At 42.7% G+C, this 23,440-nt stretch overlaps 1 protein-coding gene across 1 annotated transcript; it reads right to left on the minus strand.

The window, feature by feature from the left end:
* Positions 1 to 975: 975 nt before the first annotated feature.
* On the minus strand, positions 976 to 21,239 carry LOC123999507 (beta-glucuronidase-like). Its single transcript, XM_046305368.1, has 12 exons — positions 20,985 to 21,239; positions 14,086 to 14,268; positions 13,697 to 13,878; positions 13,080 to 13,222; positions 12,662 to 12,849; positions 9,079 to 9,231; positions 8,577 to 8,755; positions 8,110 to 8,256; positions 4,385 to 4,469; positions 3,459 to 3,635; positions 3,012 to 3,147; positions 976 to 1,680 (listed from the first exon to the last, which is right to left on the minus strand). Exons 1-12 carry the CDS (start codon positions 21,195 to 21,197, stop codon positions 1,538 to 1,540), a joined length of 1,929 nt encoding a protein of 642 aa, XP_046161324.1. The 5' UTR covers positions 21,198 to 21,239; the 3' UTR covers positions 976 to 1,537.
* Between the last annotated feature and the right edge of the window lie 2,201 nt (positions 21,240 to 23,440).

Raw genomic sequence — 23,440 nt, forward strand, 5'->3', positions numbered from 1 at the left:
GTGGCCAGGGCAATAAATTGCAATGTCCGTACTGCGAGACGCCTAAGACAGAGCTACAGGGAGACAGGACGGACAGCTGATCGTCCTCGCAGTGGCAGACCACGTGTAACACCTGCACAGGATCGGTACATCCGAACATCACACCTGCGGGACAGATACAGGATGGCAACAACAACTCCCCCGAGTTCAGTAATGTGAATGTATAGCTCCAATGTTTACCCTGAAACTCCCCAGTCCTTAACGATTACAAGCATACCCATAACAGAATGCAGCCACCACTATGCTTGACAATATTTTTTAGAGTGGTACTCAGTAATATGTTGCATTAGATTTGTCCCAAGCTGACCACTTTCTATTCAGGACAAAAACATGTTTTTGCTAATTTTTTTGGCAGCATTACTCTTTAGTGTCTTGTTGCAAACAGGATACATGTTTTGTAATATTTTTTTTTCTGTGCAGGCTTCCTTTTCACTGTCAATTAGGTTAGTATTGTGGAGTGACTACAATGTTGATCCCGGCTCAGTTCTCCCATCACAGCCATGAAACTATAGCTGTTTCAGATCACCATTAGGCCTCATGGTGAAATCTCTGAGCGGTTTCCTTCCTCCCAGGCAACAGAGTTAGGAAGGACGCATGTATCTTTGTAGTGACTGGGTGTATTGATACACCATCACTATGCTAAAAGGGATATTCAAGGTCTGCTTTTTCTTACCCATCTACCAATAGGTGCCCTTTGTGAGGCATTGGAAAACCTCCCTGGTCTTTGTGGTTGAATCCATTTGAAATTCACTGCTTGACTGAGGGACCTTACAGATAATTGCATGTATTGGTTACAGAAATGCAGTCGTCATTCAAAAATCATGTTAAACACTATTGCACAGAGTGAGTCCATGCAACTTGTGACTTGATAAGCACATTTTTACTCCTGAACTTATTTAGGCTTGCCATAACAAATGGTGCTGAATACTTGACTCAAAACATTTCAGCTTTTCATTTGTAACAATGTCTAAAAACATAATTCCACTTTGACATTATGGGTTATTGTGTCAAGGCCAGTAACAAAAACTCAATTGAATCCATTTTAAATTCAGGCTGTAACAACAGTCTGGAAAAAGTCAAATGGGTGAAGTCTTAACATTGAGCCAGCAAGCATTCTAAGAACAATACACATGCATTTTTCATACAACACATTCCCATTCATCTGACACAGATCATCATCATGATTTACATTCATGTATAAAATGGGGTTGATTCCTGAATTAAAAACAGAGGAAGACAAATACTCAGCCAAAAGGGAGGTTGGTTCTGGAAACAATCTCATGTGGTCTTCTGAGCCTTGTAGTTGTCATAAGACAACCCCCTGAGTCGTGGGTTTGTCCCACATATAGGGTTGTGTTCATTAGGTACCAAACGGAACAAAACAGATAAACAGAAGGACTACCTGGACTTGTCCAATAGCTAAATGTTTTGTTACAAAGTGAGGGTATTTGCTCTAATGAATATGACCCAGGTGCTGTGTGTCCCCCATCCAGGTGTATCAGGGGTACCTAGCTCCGATGGGCAGCAGGCCCGTCTCATTGGCCAGCCTCCAGTACCTCTCCCTCAGGAGGAAGGCGCCAGCTTTGGGGTGTCTCTGCCGACTGAAGATGCCCTTCTTGTTGCCCACCACACGGGTCACCGCTGCAGAGATGGGAAGAGAAAAGGTTAATTTCCTGAAAAAAATGTGTATGTTTGTTTCAGCCGTCTAAAAGTATAAAGCCTATAGATCTGTTCATTCATTTCTTACGGTTGCCAAATTCAACACCATTGTTGTATTAGGTGGAAAAGGAACAGACAGCCTCTGCTTTCTCTTGGAGACTGTCTACACGGGATACAGTCTTGCTTCAAACAGTACATTATGTTCACTCACCTGTATACACATGGGGCCAGACCAGCATGTAAAGTGAGGATTGGGTGGGTAATCTGTTTAAGACCAGCAGTGTCAACATGGTATTCTGGAGTGCTAGTCTAACGCGGCCCTGGGGTAGTGGCATGTTGATGGTCATGATTCTTGCCCTGGAAGCATAACTGATTGTAGCTGGCCCATCTAGCGGAAACCAAAGTCAATGACTATACAGTAAAAATTCATGAAAACAAAATAGCTTTTTGGTCCTCATTTAAGGTTAGGGATTAGGGTTAGCCGTGTTCTTAAAGTTATGTTTAAAAATCTGATTTTATGACTTTGTGGCTGTGCCAGCTAGTGACCCCTCTGCAGAGCTGCCTCCAGTACACGAATCACCCCAACAATTTTAAATTTCACCTTTATTTGACCAGGTAGGCAAGTTGAGAACAAATTCTCATTTACAACTGCGACCTGGCCAAGATAAAGCAAAGCAGTTTGACACGTACAACTGTCCTCTCGAAATGACAACGACAAGGTTCCAGTTTAACAAAGCTTACTATATGAACACACTACAAGGTAGCCATTCCACTCAAAGCTAGGTCCATCAACAACAAGACTCCCTGCGCAGGCGCACTCTTGACTGAGTGATAGCCCCGTAATAACAGAAATATAGGGATACTTAAAACATGAACACAACACAGTTACACATGGAACAAACAAAAACAGTCAATAACACAGTTGAAGAACATCTATATACAGTGTGTGTGGGGGGAAGTGGCCTGTCTAAAAGTATGAATGAACCTCCCATGATGTGCCACACCCACTCCTTCTGACTATACTTACAGCACTGGGCGCTTTAAATACATTTCACATAAATACTGGCACCTCTTCAAGCACTGGCCTACTTTCAGCATTCTATTACCCCACCATCACATTACTAACAGTTGGTGCTACTGCTCCCCTTTTCCTTACCTAGGCATGATGGAGTTTGTCATTTCTGTTCAATATACACACAACTAAAACAAGCAAAGGTATGACAACTAGCTTCAATTCTATATTTAACAAGAATGGTTGTTCTGACAATTTCAATGAACTCCAGTACTATAGATTTGTATTGATTCCTTCTTACTTTGTGCTGTCATGAAGTCAGCAAAGTTCCAGATGAGCTCTCCAATGACATACTCCTTCCTCTTTCGGTCAAACACATCATGGTAGTTCTGTAAGACCATCTTCTGGTACTCCTCAGTAAACATCATGGGAGGGTCCTGTGGGAAACATAAAATGTGGCTTTCCATTTAACTTCGGTTTCTAATTGAGACAAACGTCTATTTCACTAAAGAGATGTGGGTTGATCATTCAAGCTCAAACCACTTAGGTTTCAACTTGTGTTCTAGCCTGGGTAGGTGTTTGACAAATTGTTCAAGCATATTTGAAAAACTGGTATCCAGACCATGAAATCAGAGCAAATACACACGTGTTTACCTTATACCTTAAGTCGTTTTCAGTCTGTTTCTGTCCTGTGAGGACACGACATGGAAGAGGTTCTGCAAGAACAAAGAAGTTCTGGAACACTCACCGTGTGTAGCCCCGGAACCACGTCGGCTCCATATTCACTCTGGATGATGGGTTTCTGGTACTTCCCGTACCAGTTCTCAAACTGGGTGTTGAGCTGGAAGGGGATGACCTCCAGGTGACCTGGGTCGTGGTACCAGGAGAAGTAACTGTTCACGCAGATCACATCCACATAGGGAGCCTGGGGAAAGACCGGGTTCAATGTGAGAAGAGCAGAAATACCGGGTAAACAGTGGTCAATACATTTCCATTGTAATGTATGACATTTAAAATGTCATAGTTGATGGAGCCTGGGTATGAAAATCAGGTTTCAATGTGAGAAGAAATAAGCTATAGATACAATGGTGGTGTTACAAAATACATTTGGATTGAATTCCCATTGTAATGAATGGAATTTGAATGATAGTGACTAAGCTAAGCACATCAGTTAAGTGGCACCACTGATCAACTACTGTCTGGGTAGTTGGAGTAGAACTTCCCGTGAAATTCTGTTAAATTTATCTTAGACTTTGCAGCAGGGAGTCACTGTGGCTGCAGAGTCAGACCTCGGGTAAGCAGTAAGACAATATTGAATCAGGGCATAGGCATGCCTTCAAAACGGCCCTACATATATTCCAACAAGGGCTTTACATTTACATTTAAGTCATTTAGCAGACGCTCTTATCCAGAGCGACTTACTTTAGAATCAAGCACAGTCAAAAAGGGAGACTAAGGACGACTGACTTTTTTTCAGTTGGTCTTTCATCAATTCATTGCATCCTCTTCTCAAAGCGCATTGTAGGATAAGGTCCAAAATTCTCCCTCTGGCCTCCTCGAATGTGTTTTGGGAAGGAAGTGAGAGAGGATGCGAGGAAAAATGAATTGAGAGAGCCATAGTTCTATGAAGAAAGAATCCTTCATAAGCAGAACAGAGAAACAGTGAAGTCTCACCCCTTTGTCCCTGGCAAAGTTACTGTCTGTGATAAAGGTGACAGGTCGAGTTGGGTCCAGAGATTTGGTATGCGCCATCAGTGTCCTGAAGAGACACAAAAACAGAGAGCAATTGTTCACTGTTCCAAGATGGGGTAAGGGATCACAGGGTTGAGGTCGGGCTACAGAGACTGATGAGTACAGGAGAAAGGACCAGGAAGAAGAAAAGTATTTTAAACAAGTATATATCAGGCTCTTCTCATGACCACAACACTATTAACTATATGAGGAAATCCCTGCTGTGTGCCCGTCCACTTCTGCCAGTCACTCCCTGGTCTGAGCTACACCTGTTAATGCTCTGTTAAGTACGACTGACGCATTCCACAGGCCAGTATGGCATTCTACCAAGACATGCTCAGACTCATAAAAATCCATCTCTACCATCTAATGAACAAGCATGCATAATGCACGCACGCACGCACACTAGATGTAAAGCAAATACCAATGCTGCTTGAAATACTTGGGGAATTGTAGCCTTCACACACAGCCTACAATATATACATTATGCTCCCTTTCCCTTAAATAATAACTAAATCAGAAAAATATAATGCAGTGAATTGTCAAAACGAGCAGTGTACCGCAAGGTTTATTTTCAAAGCTTTTTACATTTAGGTCAGTTCATGTACATTTTTGCGACACGCGGAAACAATTTTTTACCATATTCTACATTGAATAATAGCGAAGACAAAACTATAAAAATAACACATATGGAATCATGTAGTGACCCCCCAAAACAGTGTTATATTTAAGATTCTTCAAATAGCCACCCTTTGCCTTGACAGCTTTGCACACTCTTGGCATTCTCTCAACCAGCTTTATGAGGTAGTCACCTGGAAAGCAACGAACAGGTGTGCCTTGTTAAAAGTAAACTTGTGGGGGCGGCAGGGTAGCCTAGTGGTTAGAGCGTTGGACTTCTGCAGGCAGATAACCCACTGTTCCTAGGCCGTCATTGAAAATAAAAATTTGTTCTTAACTTACTTGCCTAGTAAAATAAATAATGGGTTTGAGCCAATCAGTTGTGTTGTGACAAGGTAGGAGTGGTATACAGAAGACAGCCATATTTGGTAAAAGACCAAGTCCATATTATGTCAATAACAGCTCAAATAAGCAAAGAGAAATGACAGTTCCTTATTACTTTAAAAACCTCTACAGGATTGGTGTCCGGGACGTTTGAGCTAACGTAGGCTAATGTGATTAGCATGAGGTTGTAAGTATCAAGGAAATGTCACAGGACATAGACATATCTGATATCGACAGTGTGCACAGATATGAACACTAAAATCTATTAAACCAATTAGGCACATTTGGGCAGTCTTGATACAACATTTTGAAAGTAAATGGAATAGTTCATTGAATCAGTCTAAAACTTTGCACATACACTGCTGTCACCTAGAGACCAAAATCTAAATTGCGTCTAACCTTTTTCTTTGTATTATCTTATATCTGATCTAATGTGTTATATTCTCCTACATTCATTTCACATTTCCACAAACTTCAAAGTGTTTCCTTTCAAATGGTGTCAAGAATTCCTTGGTGTCCACATCAACAAACTACCATGGTCCAAACACCTATTCCCCCTCAGGAGACTTAGATTTGGTATGGGTCCTCAGGTCCTCCAAAGGTTCTACAGCGGCACCATCGAGAGCACTGGTTGCATAGTCGCCTGGTATGGCAACTGCTCGGTGTACGGCCCAGTACATCACTTGGGCCAAGCTTCCTGCCATCCAGGACCTCTATGCCAGGCGGTGTCAGAGGAAGGCTTGCTTTTTTATTCCCCCCCCCCACCTTTATTTAACCAGGTAGGCTAGTTGAGAACAAGTTCTCATTTGCAACTGCGACTTGGCTAAGATAAAGCATAGCAGTGTGAACAGACAACATAGAGTTACACATGGAGTAAACAATTAACAAGTTAATAACACAGTAGGAAAAAAAAGAGTCTATATACATTGTGTGCAAAAGGCACGAGGAGGTAGGCAAATAATTACAATTTTGCAGATTAACACTGGAGTGATACATGATCAGATGGTCATGTACAGGTAGAGATATTGGTGTGCAAAAGAGCAGAGAAGTAAATAAATAAAAACAGTATGGGGATGAGGTAGGTAAAAATGGGTGGGCTATTTACCGATAGACTATGTACAGCTGCAGCGATCGGTTAGCTGCTCAGATAGCAGATGTTTGAAGTTGGTGAGGGAGATAAAAGTCTCCAACATCAGCGATTTTTGCAATTCGTTCCAGTCACAGGCAGCAGAGAACTGGAACGAAAGGCGGCCAAATGAGGTGTTGGCTTTAGGGATGATCAGTGAGATACACCTGCTGGAGCGCATGCTACGGGTGGGTGTAGCCATCGTGACCAGTGAACTGAGATAAGGCGGAGCTTTACCTAGCATGGACTTGTAGATGACCTGGAGCCAGTGGGTCTGGCGACGAATATGTAGCGAGGGCCAGCAGACTAGAGCATACAGGTCGCAGTGGTGGGTGGTATAAGGTGCTTTAGTGACAAAACGGATGGCACTGTGATAAACTGCATCCAGTTTGCTGAGTAGAGTGTTGGAAGCAATTTTGTAGATGACATCGCCGAAGTCGAGGATCGGTAGGATAGTCAGTTTTACTAGGGTAAGTTTGGCAGCGTGAGTGAAGGAGCTTTGGGCATAACTGACTCGAACGGAGGAGTCGAATGATGTATTGTCACTGAATGAGTCGAGAAGAGCAGAGCCAGTAAAAATATATTAAATTCATCATAATGTTCACCCACACTAGACACAGACAAGTTTGCTGCCTACGTATTTACAGAGTGCATGCAGTTATTGCCAATGAATTAACATTTTACCACCTCTGCTTTGTAACTTAAAATAAGTTGTAAAAGTGTAATATATATATATATATATTACACTTTTACATTTTTTTTTTTGTTGACTTGTTGGCTAAATGCATAAACTCTTATAAACATAACATATGAAGTCATTTAGCGCAGTACTAAAATAAATGTATTTCAATTTATTTAAGATATATATATATATATATATTTATTTTTTTACTCTTTGTGGGCAGGGCTGAATCTGTTGCTAGGGACTTGTGGCATTCTGTTCAGAACAACCCAGGCTATGACACCATGTCATCCTTGTGACTGTACATGTAGCACAACGACTATAAAACTTTGATACGGTAAATGACATGAGTTTTATAATATGGAAATGTGAAGAGCACATTTGGACTCACGGATGTATGGTGAAAGCAGTGTTTATTACAATTCTCGACGTGTAATCTTTCAGAACACAGTCTTCCTGATTTACAGCACTCCTCACTCAGAATTGTTTTCCAAAAGTAACCCTATTAACAGGAGGGATGGGGCATCTTTCTGGTTGTGTGTGGTGCACACATTTAAAATGTATGTTAGTTGAATCCCATACAGTGCTGCTGTAAAGCCGACACTGACATTTATAATATGTTACTGTACATCCACTGTTCCAATTTAGGTCCTTATTATTGACCAAATATGCAATTTTCATACTGTAAACGGACTGCAAGCGTAAAGGGCTACCTCGTTTGGAAATGTGAGAACTAAGAGTTTCAGTGTAACTAACAGTCCTTGCTCACTACAATGTCACTCTTGCATGACGTGAATGTTCATTAAGTAACAAGGATGCACATTTATGGAGCGTGAATGAATGCTAACATTCTCTTACTTGAAATAGAATCCAGCAGGAGGCATCTCAGCAGCCGGCTCATTGGCTACAGACCACATGACCACGGAGGCGTGGTTCTTGTCCCTCCTCACCAGTTCATCCATGACCGCCAGGTGATGTGACAGGGAGGCGTTCCCAAAACTACGGCTGGGGGGGACAAGAGACAGGATAAGGTTAGTGGATGTTCCGGAGACACGCCAGACTTTATTGATGATTTATTGGCAGAGCATTGATAATATTTTAAAAGTTCAATGCTGTATATAAAAACTTGCCAATAATGGTCCATTAAAAAAACAGTAGTTAATGGTTTAGACATGCAAGCAAAAAAAGGACAGGCTCAAATAAAAGTATCTCATTGTGCGAAAGAACACCTTGGAGGTTCTCGTCAAATGTTGCTGACACCTGGTGAACGTGTAACCTTCAGAGAGGTCACAGGAACCGCAACAGTCACTATGACGATGACTTACATATCTTTGATGCCCACCCCGGGACACTCGTCGATGACCACAATGCCATGGCGGTCTGCCATCTGCATTATCTCCTCAGCGTAGGGGTAGTGGCTGGTCCTGAACGAGTTGGCCCCCAGCCACTTCAACAGGTTGAAATCCTTCACCATCAGGGGCCAGTCTAGGCCTTTGCCTCGGATCTGACACACACACACACACACACACACACACACACACAGCAAGCAATGAGGACAGTTGACACAGACCAATTTCTATTGAATTACAGAGTTCCATACACATAAAACCAGATAAAAAAAAAGTGTTTATTCTAAACACTGAGAACCTAATCAGATAATAAGAACTTATATGCCACTTCAACCTTCTTTATTGCTTAAATTCCTTGGCAGATATGACAGAACACCTGCTGGAAGTCAGTTGCATATACACAAGACAAAACTGACACACTGCCCACTTTTCTGGTTCAGAGTTTTGCTGCCCTCTAACGGTACTACGCAGTACTCACATCAGCATCCTCATGTTTGTTGACTCCATGGAAATAGAAGGGTTTGTTGTTGATGAGGAATTGTGTGTTGGTGACCTGCACAGTGCGGATGCCCACAGGCAGAGCATACACATCCTCATAGACAGAACCCTCACCACTTGTCGTCATGTGAACCTGGCAATGAGGGATGTACAGTGCATTTGGAAAATATTCAGACCTCGACTTTCCCCACATTTTTGTTGCGTTACAGCCTTATTTTAAAATGGATTAAATAGTCCTATTCCCCCCTTATCAATCTACACACAATACGCCATAGTGAAAGCAAAAACACATTTAGAAATTTTGGCAAATATATTAAAAATAAAACTGAAATATCACATTTAAATAAGTATTCAGACCCTTTACTCCGTACTTTGTTGAAGCACCTTTGGCAACGATTACAACCTCGAGTCTCCTTGGGTAGGAGCGACAAGCTTGGCACACTTCTGTTTGGGTGGTTCTTCCCATTCTTCTGTGCATAATCTCTCAAGCTCTGTCTGGTTGGATGGGGAACGTCACTGCACAGCTCTTTTCAGGTCTCTCCAGAGATGTTCGATCGGGATCAAGTCCGGGCTCTTGTCCTGAAGCCACTCCTGCGTTGTCTTGGCTGTGTGTTTAGGATCATTTTCCTGTTGGAAGGTGAACATTCGCCCCAGTCTGAGGTCCTGAGAGGTCTGGAGCAGGTTTTCATCAAGGATCTCTGTACATCTTTCCCTCGATCCTGACTAGTCTCCCGGTCCCTGAAAGATATATCTCCACCGCATGATGCTGCCATCATGCTTCATCGTGGGATGGTGCCAGGTTTCCTCAAGACGTGACGCTTGGCATTCAGGCCAAATAGTTCAAGCTTGGTTTCATCAGACCAAAGAATCTTGTTTCTCATGGTGTAATTGTTGCCAAAGGTGCTTCAACAAAGTACTGAGTAAAGGGTCCTTTAGGTAGCTTTTGGAAAACTCCAAGTGGGCTGTCATGTGCCTTTAATGAGGAGCGACTTCCGTCTGGCCACTACCATAAAGGTGGTGGAGTGCTCCAGAGATGGTTGTCCAATCTCCACAGAGGAACTCTGGAACTTGTCAGAGTGACAAATCGGGTTCTTGGTCACCTCCCTGACCAAGGCCCTTCTACCCCGATTGCTCTTAGAAGAGTCTTGGGTACCCTTCCCCAGATCTGTGGCTCGATAAAATCCTGTCTCTGAGCTCTACGGACTATTCCGTCACCCTAATAATGGCTTGGTTTTTGCTCTGTCATGACTGTCAAGTGTGGGACCTTTATATAGACAGGTGTGTGTCTTTCCAAATCATGTCCAATCAATAGAATTTACCACAGGTGGAGTCCAATCATGTTGTAGAAACCTCAAGGATGATCGATGGAAACAGGATGCACCTGAACTCAATTTCAAGTCTCATAGCAAAGCGGGGGGGGGGGGGGGGGGGGACAATGTAATCCATTTGAGAATAAGGCTGTACTTAACAAAATGTGGAAAAAGTCAAAGGGTCTGAATACACTAATTAGGTGAAACGTTCAGATTCAGGACGTTGCAAAGAGAAAAGTAAGAACTTCCACAACTCAATTCTATGGGTCAGATTTATTTTACCTATCAGGTCAATTAAGAACAAATTCGTATTTACAATGACAGGCAGATAATTACAGTGCCTTGCGAAAGTATTCGGCCCCCTTGAACTTTGCGACCTTTTGCCACATTTCAGGCTTCAAACATAAAGATACAGTTTTATAGTTTTTTGTGAAGAATCAACAACAAGTGGGACACAATCATGAAGTGGAACGACATTTATTGGATACTTTTTTAACAAATCAAAAACTGAAAAATTGGGCGTGCAAAATTTCAGCCCCCTTAAGTTAATACTTTGTAGCGCCACCTTTTGCTGCGATTACAGCTGTAAGTCGCTTGGGGTATGTCTATCAGTTTTGCACATCGAGAGACTGACATTTTTCCCCATTTCTCCTTGCAAAACAGTTCGAGCTCAGTGAGGTTGGATGGAGAGCATTTGTGAACAGCAGTTTTCAGTTCTTTCCACAGACTCTCGATTGGATTCAGGTCTGGACTTTGACTTGGCCATTCTAACACCTGGATATGTTTATTTTTTAACCATTCCATTGTAGATTTTGCTTTATGTTTTGGATCATTGTCTTGTTGGAAGACAAATCTCCGTCCCAGTCTCAGGTCTTTTGCAGACTCCATCAGGTTCTTCCAGAATGGTCCTGTATTTGGCTCCATCCATCTTCCCATCAATTTTAACCATCTTCCCTGTCCCTGCTGAAGAAAAGCAGGCCCAAACCACGATGCTGCCACCACCATGTTTGACAGTGGGGATGGTGTGATTAGCTGTGTTGCTTATACGCCAAACATAACGTTTTGCATTGTTGCCAAAAAGTTCAATTTTGGTTTCATCTGACCAGAGCACCTTCTTCCACATGTTTGGTGTGTCTCCCAGGTGGCTTGTGGCAAACTTTAAATGACACTTTTTATGGATATCTTTAAGAAATGGCTTTCTTCTTGCCACTCTTCCATAAAGGACAGATTTGTGCAATATACGACTGATTGTTGTCCTATGGACAGAGTCTCCCACCTCAGCTAAAGATCTCTGCAGTTCATCCAGAGTGATCATGGGCCTCTTGGCTGCATCTCTGATCAGTCTTCTCCTTGTATGAGCTGAAAGTTGAGGGACGGCCAGGTCTTGGTAGATTTGCAGTGGTCTGATACTCCTTCCATTTCAATATTATCACTTGCACAGTGCTCCTTAGGATGTTTAAAGCTTGGGAAAAAAAATTGTATCCAAATCCGGCTTTAAACTTCTTCACAGCAGTATCTCGGACCTGCCTGGTGTGTTACTTGTTCTTCATGATGCTCTCTGCGCTTTTAACGGACCTCTGAGACTATCACAGTGCAGGTGCATTTATACGGGGACATGATTACACACAGGTGGATTGTATTTATCATCATTAGTCATTTAGGTCAACATTGGATCATTCAGAGATCCTCACTGAACTTCTGGAGAGAGTTTGCTGCACTGAAAGTAAAGGGGCTGAATAATTTTGCACACCCAATTTTTCAGTTTTTGATTCGTTAAAAAAGTTTGAAATATCCAATAAATGTCGTTCCACTTCATGATTGTGTCCCACTTGTTGTTTCTTCACAAAAAAAAAATAAAACTGTATCTTTATGTTTGAAGCCTGAAATGTGGCAAAAGGTCGCAAAGTTCAAGGGGGCCGAATACTTTCGCAAGGCACTGTATATCTGCTGTACAAGACATTTCAAACGTTCTGTAATTTTGCAACTTTCTGAAAAGGCTACAAAATAATTTTTGTTACATAAACACAGGAAGTGGATGTGTGGGTGGTGTGATTGAGTTGTCAAACTGATGCTATGTTCATGTGAGCTGTGAGTCATCCATCACACGGATAGGGTGATACAAGAGTAAAAACTGCAAGTTATTATATTTCTGCATATAATAATTTGATGTAGTTTGCATTGATAAAAGGTTTGACAAAAAAAGACCGTAAAGGAACAGTAGACTAATACAACTATGAATGCAGCCCAACTCACCCCCATAGAATACAGATAACCTGGATTCTCATGCATTAGATACGGCCACCACAGGTTGACGTCCGTTACTTTGAGGACCCCAGAGGGTCCAGTGGAAGAGGCCACACAACGGCCATCTTTGTCTGAGAGAGTCACCGTCACCGTGGGGTTGGGACTGCCCAGCACCGAAACCTGGTAGGAGAGCAGACCTAGGCCACATAACAGAAGAAACCAACACCTCAGTACACTAGTGCCATTTTCCCACTATTCCATAGTTGATGGAATCATGCAGAAAAGGATCATGTGAAGAGGAAATATCCGAGTCAGTACAGTTTTGGTCGGCAAGATAGTGTGAAAAGGGTATGGATGAACAGGCCTAAATAATTGAATGAGTGATCAAGTGAATGAGAATCTTGTTGTTTTCTTTTTTTGCACTCACCAATGTTGTCGGCAAAGGTTGTCAGCACTGTGATGTCATCCACATACGCCTTAGGAGTGGTATACAACTTTACAGGCCGATGTAAACCAGCATAGTTGAAGAAGTCAAAGTTTGTGTTTTGCACAACATAGTCAGCAGGATACCTGTAGACAATAGACATAGATTTTCCTCCATTTGTAATCCAAAACATGATTTCCCCTCCTAACACCAGAAAAAGTTGGAATCAAAATCTTAAAATGTGTGTCTGGCAATGTGAGATTAGTCCCAACTTAAAAATGATAACATGTAGCGCAGTGTTTCCCAGACTCGGTCCTGGGACTAGTGACGACGCATCCTGAATTTAATCCGGCTGCTCTATCGATCTCTCCATACATTGATTGTGTGTAGGTGGGGGCTAGTGGGTGTGGTTTTTGGCCAGAGCAATGTGAATAGACTGTTTTTTGACCTAGCATTACACAGCTGATACAAATAATCAACTCAAACTTATGATTTGATTCAGCTATGTAGTCTTAGGGCAAAAAACTAAATGTGCACCCCTTGGGGTCCCCAGGACCGAGTTTGGGAAACGCTGACAATATTAATTGTACTATATATACACAATCTCTGCATCATGTCACCTGGTGGGGTCGTCTATATGTTGGATAGTCCCTGGGGGCAGGGTTTGGAGAGTCAGGGTGTTGTTGACAGCTATGGTGATCCTGCAGGCCCCACCTGGGTTGTTACGGAGGACCTCCACTATCTCAGCCTCAAAGGGAAGATGGCCGCCCTCATGCTCCATCACTTTGATCCCATTCACCCACTGGCAGGGAAGGAAAAGAGAGAAGAAATACTGTTATTCCCATGTAGCCAGAGTGACAGTCTTTACACAATATCATACCTTTTTCAATGAGGGATGTGCACGAACATTGCAGATTAACTCATGTGAGAGGAGGTTGAGGAGTTATCCTACGAGCGAAACAGAATGGCAACTTAAGCAGAAGTGTTTGAAAATTTGTGAGATACTCACGACCACTGAGTAGTAGTGTGCACTCCCAACTCGCAGTACAACTCTGGTTCCCTCAGACACCCATCCAGAGGGTACCAACACCTCCCTCTCGTACCACACCCAGCCAATGAAATCCCTCAGCCGTGGGTCCTGGGTGATGTCATTGTAGCTGGCGGGCACTGGCATGTCAATCACTGGACCACTCTACATAAACAAATACAGGTAAAGAGCGAGAGAAAAAGAGGGAGGAATTCAAAGTTATTTGAAACATGCTATCCCTTTAAAATCATGTTGAGTTGAGAGTTTATACAAAGCATTAGCTATACATTAAGCAGCGATGTGTGAATTTTTCCATAGTAGCCATTATACTTTGGCTTGCAGAAAGGGTCGGTTTTTGCCGATACACTTTTCTGACTCGAGAACAAAAAAAGTATCTTAAAAATGTCTGTTCAGTTGCAGGTGGTTCTCCAAAAAACAGAGAATATTCAGAAACAGTTCCCTTGCCATTTTAGCTACCAGACATCTTGCATTTCTAGTCGTTTCTATGAGACGCGGACACGTGTAGAAGTAAATGACAGCCATAGAGATTAGTGATGCACCAATATTTTCCATGCCAAAAAATAACCGATATTTAAAATGAATTTGGCCTTAAGCATTCTAGTACAGTTAAATAGTTACACACACAGCGGTCTAATGCACTGCATGAGGCGTCACTACAGTCCCTGTTTCAAATCCAGGTTGTATCACATCCGGCCGTGATTAGGAATTCAATAGGGCGGGGCACAATTGGCCCAGCGTCGTCCGGGTATGGCCAGGGTAGGCTGTCATGGTAAATAAGAATTTGTTCTTAACCGACTTGCCTAGTTAAATAAAAAAAGGTTGCGCACACACATTATTTTGTTGGCATTTACGCATGTCCCCATTACCAGTAAAACAATCCAAACCTATTTCTTTCACTTATTTGCTGTGCTGTTTCGTTGTTCAGTCATTGCATTCTTAACTCAGATTTCATCATACGTGCCAAGCAGTGAAGTTTCAGCTCTGTCTGTCCGTGGACTCTCTTCCTCTGTGAGCACTGTCACCGTGTCTAACATTTCATGTAAACCCTGTTTGTCTGCATCGAGGTAGCGGTCCTTGTATGGTGGCGACACAGAGAATTCCACCGAATCCCTTGTTCACAGCCTGTGTCTGCAGTTTTGACGACCAGGCGTATCAATGCCATGACAGAGGGTATCACGTCTGCTGCAGACGCAGTTGATGAGCTTATTTCTCCAGTCAGTTGTTCGAATGGAGCTGGGAGTGTGTTTGTTTCCAAGTTTCAAACATGTTCTCAAATGCCATTGAAATGGCCGCAGCGGTATGAGAATCAGCACATTCATGAGCATGCAATACAGCTTTCCTCAGTAGGAAATCCTCGTCGACCCACTGTGCTGTCAGACTCAGCATGCTGATATTGCTGGTCCAAATGTCAGTGGTGAAGCTAATAGCAGTGATGCCATTACTGTGCAACTCTGGTAGTGCAAGATCTGAAAAATAGCGCACTAGGTAGTGCGTACCAGTGCTCCACCAGTCAGCGAAAGCCAACATTACCCACGACAGAACGGGTAATGAATTCCATCATTTTGGCGTTAATGGATTTTGCCTGAGTTGTCTCGCTGACATTTTCTTACTCTTTCAATTGACTGCTCGATCCACACAGCAGACATTGTGGGTTAGGATAGGATTGCGGTGTTGCACATGCAACGCAAAATTTTACTTGGCGTCATATAGGTATGCACGTCAGCTTTGACATCAGTTCTGCACATCGGCATTAAACTAGACATCGGGCCGATTCCGATACGTTCACCGATATATCGTGCAACCCTAATAGAGATAGAGGACCCAACAGTATATGTCCCATCATGGCATCTGAGAGCGTGGGCAGCACCAGAGGCCATCTCCATTTTGAAGTAGGCGTGGTCAATTTTCTTCTACAAGTTTATACACAAACTGAAATGTTTCATACTGCCACCTACAATGTGTTGTTTCAACAGGTATAAAGCAAAGGTTGGCAATTTACTGCCACCTGCAAATCCGGAATGTTTTATCACGAGTATAATTCATTGGCTGATCCCTCCTGATGACCTGGATGGAATTATGTGATCCTTCCTTAACCCATAGGAAGTGCCACCCTGTTGACTCCTGCCAAATGGTGAAAGTCCAATGGCGCTGCACATGCTAAAATGGGCTTTTGGGCCCTAGAGTCATCTCTGTGATAACAGCGTGTCAGTGTGACCAAAACACAGAACGACACACATGCAAGAGGCATTTCTCACGTGATACAAAAACATGGATTTTTACCATCTTTCTGAATATTCTCTGGTTTTTGGCTAAACGCCTGCAGCTGAACACTGACATTTACAAAATACCTTCTTTGTTCTCGATTCGGTATAAAGGTGTATCTGCAAGTAAAATTGCCTGCACGACGGACGACTGCGGAACTGCAGGAATTGTTAGCCCCTTATAGGAGATGGAGAATGTTTTATATTTGTGGTCAATCTTCATGTAAATATATATTTTTTGGGGGGGGACAATCATGATACTAGCAACGTGCATGCCCCGCCCACCTGAGGATCTGTCTTCTTCCAGACAGGCCACGACCCAGGTGGTGAGGGTAGGTAGCAACACATCTGCCACGCTGATCCTCAACACAGGTTCCCCTCAGGGGTGCGTGCTTAGTCTCCTCCTGTACTCCCTTTTCGACCCACGACTGCGTGGCGAAGCACAACTCCAAATCAATCATTAAGTTTGCTGGCGACAACTGTGGTAGGCCTGATCACAGGCAATGATGAGACAGCCTATATGGAGGTCAGAGACCTGGCAGTGTGGTGCCAGGACAACAAGACAAAGTTGCCAATCGTGAACTACAGGAAAAGGAGGGCCTGAATGCCCCCATTCACATTGACAGGGCTGTAGTGGAGCGGATTGAGAGCTTCAAGTTCCTTGATCACCAAACTGTCATGGTCCAAACACACCAAGACAGTTGTGAAGAGGGGACAACAACACCTTTCCCCCCCCCTTAGGAGACTGAAAAGATTTGGCATGGGTCCCCAGATCCTCAAAAAGTTCTACAGCTGCACCATCGAGAGCATCCTGACCGGTTGCATCACCGCCCGGTACGGCAACTGCTCGGTATCCGACCGTAAGGCGCTAGAGGGTAGCGCGTACGGCCTGGTCCATCACTGGGGCCAAGCTTCCTGCCATCCAGGACATACATACAGCGGTGTCAGAGGAAGCCCCCCCCCCCCCACAAAATTGTCAAAGACCTCAGTCAACGAAGTCATACTGTTCTCTCTGCTACAGCATGGCAAGCGGTACCAGAGTGCCAAGTCTAGATCAAAAAGGCTCCTTAACTTCTTGGATATAGGGGGGCGCTCTTAATTTTTTTTTAAACAAGATATTTTGTCACGAAAAGACGCTCGACTATGCATATAATTGACAGCTTTGGAAAGAAAACACTGACGTTTCCAAAACTGCAAAGATATTGTCTGTGAGTGCCACAGAACTGATGCTACAGGCGAAACCAAGATTAAATTTCAAACAGGAAGTGCCCCAGATTTTGAAGGCGCTGTGTTCCAATGTCTCCTTATATGGCTGTGAATGGGCCAGGAAGGAGCTTACACTTTCTGTCGTTTCCCCAAGGTGTCTGCAGCATTGTGACGTATTTGTAGGCATATCATTGGAAGATTGACCATTTTACACTACATCTACCAGGTGCTCACTTGGTGTCCTCCGTCGCAATTATTGCGTAATCTCCAGCTGCGTGTATTTTTCCATTTGCTTCCGAGGAGAAACCCAACTGCCACGAATGATTTATCATCAAATAGATATGTGAAAAACACCTTGAGGATTGATTCTAAACAACGTTTGCCATGTTTCTGTCGATATTATGGAGTTAATTTGGGCAAAAGTTTGTCGTTGTAATGACTGAATTTTCGGGGGGTTTTCTTAGCCAAACGTGATGAACAAAACGGAGCGATTTCTCCTACACAAGTCATCTTTTTGGAAAAAATGAACATTTGCTATCTAACTGAGAGTCTCCTCATTGAAAACATCCGAAGGTCTTCAAAGGTAAATTATTTTATTTGAATGCTTTTGTGAAAATGTTGCCTGCTGAATGCTAGGCTTAATGCTATGCTAGCTATCAATACTCTTACACAAATGCTTGTGTAGCTATGGTTGAAAAGCATATTTTGAAAATCTGAGATGACAGTGTTCAACCGCAGCCCGTCTGGTGTTCAACCTTCCCAAGTTCTCTTCCCAAGTTCTCTTCCCAAGTTCTCTTCCCAAGTTCTCTTCCCAAGTTCTCTCACGTCACCCCGCTCCTCTGTTCTCTCCACTGGCTTCCAGTTGAAGCTCGCATCCGCTACAAGACCATGGTGCTTGCCTACGGAGCTGTGAGGGGAACGGCACCTCAGTACCTCCAGGCTCTGATCAGGCCCTACACCCAAACAAGGGCACTGAGTTTATCCACCTCTGGCCTGCTCGCCCCCCTACCACTGAGGAAGTACAGCTCCCGCTCAGCCCAGTCAAAACTGTTCGCTGCTCTGGCCCCCCAATGGTGGAACAAACTCCCTCACGACGCCAGGACAGCGGAGTCAATCACCACCTTCCGGAGACACCTGAAACCCCACCTCTTTAAGGAATACCTAGGATAGGATAAGTATTCCCCCCCCCCTTTAAGATTTAGATGCACTATTGTAAAGTGACTGTTCCACTGGATGTCATAAGGTGAATGCACCAATTTGTAAGTCGCTCTGGATAAGAGCGTCTGCTAAATGACTTAAATGTAAATGTAAATGTGTTGTTAAAAAGGCTAAGCTTGTGAGTGAATATATTTCTTTCATTTAATAATAGTTAACGTTGCGTTATGGTAATGAGCTTGAGGCTATGATTACGCTCAGATGCATGTCCTTGAACTGATCATTTTAAAATCGTACACAGAATGATAATTTAGGTGCTAATGGCAGCCTGCAGTACCCCAGTTGCCTTTCAACTTAAGAGTTACTCAATGAGAGGGGGCAGAGCTGAGCTAGTCTGTAGTCACTTCCTGGAGTGGCTCAAACAGCACGTTAGCTTGTGCTTAACTAGGAACAGTATGAGGTCGATTCGTGACGTCAGTGACCTTCACGTCAGAGCTCTAGCATTCCGAGATGGATGACCGTTCAAATCTATTATTTTTTCCCCCCAGTTTGAGATTTACAAATTCCCAGTAGTTTTGAACGCAGCATGTCTTCATGAGATGCCATCTTAAGTCTTCAATACGCTATTGGGTCAAATAATTTTATAACTAAACCAAGAGAACTAAACCAACCTGTCATTTCTAATTGGAACAAGTTTGTCATAGTGGGCAAAACAAGCAAGTAGGGGTGTTCTTCAATTTCAGAACACTCTCGTCAGAGTTTAAATTCATCAGTTATTCTGCACTCCGGTACAAACGCTTAACGCCTGTTACATATGTCCAGTGTCAGTAAGCTCTGCTAGGGCGAATAAAATGGTCGGAGTGAGGCGTTCTCTCATTTGTGTCTGGAAATAGCTAGCAAGCCAGCCAACGTTAGCCAACACACCCCTATGTTCAGAGCGCACACTGGATGCTCTGGCCGAGGAGTAGGGTTGATCCAAGCGTTCTGACCACTGCCAGTGTGCGCTCTGAACGCTCAAATAGCGAAACGCTGAAATTAAGAATGCCCAGAGCACACTCCAGATTGAATTTACGAACACACCATAGGTGGGCAGAGCCAAGCATGAGCTAGCAAGATTATATTGGCCTGTTCTCACATCTGCATATGTCCGTTAGGGACCCTGAAGTGCGCGTGTGCAAAATTTCAATTCACTTTCATACTCATGAACACTTTTTTTTTTTTTTACTTTTGTAAAGTCTACTAAAGTTAATCCATGTTCGTAACATATTCTAGTTTTGGGAACAGAAATTGTATTGAGAGCAAATGTTTTATTGATGAGAATTTGCTGAATCTTCTCCCACTGCCATATTTGGTAGTGAGTGGAAACGCCAAGTGAATGCTCCATTTATACATCCGGTGAAATATCTGTCTCATTGTCCTGTGATTGAGTCTTCACATAAGAAGTGTCACGTGATTGAGGGCTTAGTTCTAATGACGTGTTTGAGATTTTAAAATAGGTTCATGGACATCTGGTGTATTAATAAAAGCAATTATTGGTACCATGATTGTTTTGAAATGTGTATTTATTACACTAAGATTGACCACATATTTCCATTTAGGATTCAATTAGAAGGGGCAGTCAGTTCTCCTCGGCTTTGTCCATTCACCTTTATTTAACTAGTCAAATCAGTTAATAAGAACAAATTCTCATTTACAATGACGGACTAGGAACAGTGGGTTAACTGCTTGCAGAATGACAGATGTTTACCTTGTCGGCTCGGGGATTCGAACAAGCAACCTTTCAGTTACTGACCCAACACACTAACCACTAGGCTACCTGCCACACCATGGAGGATTACAGTTATTTAATTTTGACCCTTTCAAACTAGCCCTGGTATATCACCGTTGTAATGTATAACTACTCAAATACATGCAACTACTTGGCTAAACAAATAGTTCTAGTTGTGAATGTCAACTTATTTATTGGACTAAAATGTATTTACTCTATGTAGTTGCAACAGACTACTAAACTGTTTTTTTTGCAGACTAAAGATAGAGCATTCTGCAAATAAAAGTTTAATTCAAATTTCCCAAACACACCACACTCATTGAAGACTCATTGAAGGGAATTTATAGCGACCCATAACTAATTATGCACAAGCAAGACCCGTAGTCCACCTGCACATACTTTTGAGCACGATTAACGACAATATCCATGTTATGGTCTCTTTAGACAATGCCAATGGATGTTTTACATACCTCTGCGAGGCGACTTTTGTACCATGCTTCTTCAAAGCCCAAGTTCCTGTTGAGCGAGTGGTCAGCCCTGAAGTTCCATAGTCCATTCAGCTCTTTGATCTCTCGCGACGACGACTCTCGAGGAAAGAGCATTCCACTGTCCTTGAAATGACCGACATTCCACACTGAAGATAGGGATAAAAAATACTTTACTAACAGTCTAAACCCCTCCATTTTTTTTAGAGCTCCCACATTAGCCAACAACAAAGCAGAAGAGACGTCACGCGACCAGCCATACGTCACGTGATCATAATCTTTGATTCATTCAAATGTTCCCAAAACATGCTGACATTCTCAAACTATTTCTTTACCATTGTATTTTTCTAAGCATTATTCCACAAATATTTGTTTTTGTGGATTTTTGTTGTTGTTGTAACATTCCCGATGAATCAACAATAATGCAATGCTTAGCTCTGGCCACTACGCAGAGCCTCACACAGGCGATGAATGATGCCCCTCAAAGATCAAGAAATGGAAAAGTCTAAACCGGGATCGTTGTGAAGGCAAACGTCACCCACATTGAAGTTGAAATTTAAAACGGTTAAAGAATGTCTGCCCCTAAAAACTAACAAATCCTTTTGAAAACGGCCTTATTTGACATCGATATGAGTCAAACATGTGATCCAAATTTACTAGGAAGTGTAAATTGGATCATTGCTCATAACGTCAGGCTCGTCTGAAACGGAGTTTGGATCCTGAGTGTATCAGAATGTAAATGAAGGTTGGGTTTTGATAACTCCAGATGCAAAGAAATCGCCCCTCCGCTACCCTTCATTGAATGTTGTTTTATCGCCCCAACTTATTCAAAGGATCACGGCCGTTTGAGACTGAAAAGCCCTATGCCTTTGGCACTGACTGGTTCGACAATGCATGCTTCCAGGTATTTTATTTAAAACTTTATTTAACTAGGCAATTCGGTTAAGGACATTCTTATTTAAATGACGGCATAGGAATAGTGTGTTAACTGCCTTGTTCAGGGACAGAACGCATTATTATAATTTATAATATTTGTTTAACCTTGCCAGCGCGTGGATTCGATCTTGCAACCTTTCGGTTGTAAGCACAGCCAACTATGGTATGCATGCCCTGCTGAAGGACCCTTCCTTACATAATAGGTGGTTGGAGATCGTTGCTCCCAGTGGTGGTTAGTATACCGGTAGCTAGACCGCAGACTGCTGGTTATGTATATTTAGAAAATCATTATCACTATCATTAATAGCATAGCTAATGTTAGCTAGTACCTAGCTAGGTAGCTGGCTGACTTTAGCCTACCTCAATACAACTAGGAGTTGGCTTGGAAATATGTTAACATTTCAAAATAATGCAAATAATTAGTAGGAAAACCTTTTTTTGGGGGGGGGGGGGGTTGTGATGTCGCCATACTTTAGATGCAGACCGACTTTGGCCAGCTAACGAAGATTGAGAGGATCACCCACTGTATTTTAGCTAGCTAACATTAGCAATGCTAGCTATTTTTTTTTAAATGAACGTTGCTAGTAACAGTAATGGCACCATTGCCATCTCTGGAGTAAATAATATGGGAAGGTTGTTTCATACCAATTAATTGCCTAATTTAGCAATATTTCTATGACACTATAAATTAGTGTAATCTAGATGAAAGTCACATTAGCCTCCGGAGTGCAACCCATGTCTAGGGCACAAATACATATTGGATTGCAGTTATGGTGGTAACTTATTAACTTTTGTCTGACAACAGTGTACTGACTAGAGGCAACGAACCCAAATCAAACCGGGGACCGAGCAAAACAGGTCACTGTTGATGTAACGGCATCACCGGGCTGAATCCAATCTTTAGCAAGTAAAGTCTTCATCTGTAAAGCATAGAATGGCCGTGATTTACCAGAAGGAGCAACAGTGTGTATCCTAACATGTCCAGCAATGTGATCGCAATGGTTTAGCAATCTCTAAAAAATAGCCATGATGTTACATTCACTTCCTGGCTAGCTACATTCTGCACCAAACGAGGCTAGGTCACCCCAATTAACATCATGCACCTGCTGCACCATTAATGTTAGTGGGCCTGGTGAACTCAACACACATGGTTGAAATCACCTAATGGTACAGCCTGACTCTGATTCTTTTGGAATTCGATACATTTTTTTTAAATCGAATAGTTTGCGAATTTTTGCCTTTTTTAACTGATAGTGCCATAAACTATCTGCCAAATAACTGGTGACAATTTGGGGGTGCTTGCAGTCCTTGGTTTCAGAGTTCTTCAGTGGTCATTACTTTTGCCGGTTCTATTAGATAGAAAAGTCTAACATGGAACCCAAACCGGCTGCGCGCTATCGTGCATAAATGTATCCCCCCTAATTTGCCCTGGGATATAAAGTTGTTATTTTACCTGAAATGCACAAGCACCTCTACTCCGACAATTAATCCACACATAAAACGGC

Source organism: Oncorhynchus gorbuscha, linkage group LG16 (genome assembly GCF_021184085.1).
Source record: "Oncorhynchus gorbuscha isolate QuinsamMale2020 ecotype Even-year linkage group LG16, OgorEven_v1.0, whole genome shotgun sequence".
In the NCBI taxonomy this organism is placed as follows: Eukaryota; Metazoa; Chordata; class Actinopteri; order Salmoniformes; family Salmonidae; genus Oncorhynchus; species Oncorhynchus gorbuscha.

What these genes read in the sequence shown, in the direction of transcription:
- LOC123999507 (XM_046305368.1), bottom strand. Translation starts at nt 21,197, where the DNA reads ATGGAGGGGTTTAGACTGTTAGTAAAGTATTTTTTATCCCTATCTTCA. An exon ending in CACACTACTACTCAGTGGTC is followed by an intron (nt 13,879 to 14,085) that starts GTGAGTATCTCA and finishes CTTCCCTGCCAG; the next exon opens with TGGGTGAATGGGATCAAAGT. An exon ending in GTTATCTGTATTCTATGGGG is followed by an intron (nt 9,232 to 12,661) that starts GTGAGTTGGGCT and finishes CCTCATTGCCAG; the next exon opens with GTTCACATGACGACAAGTGG.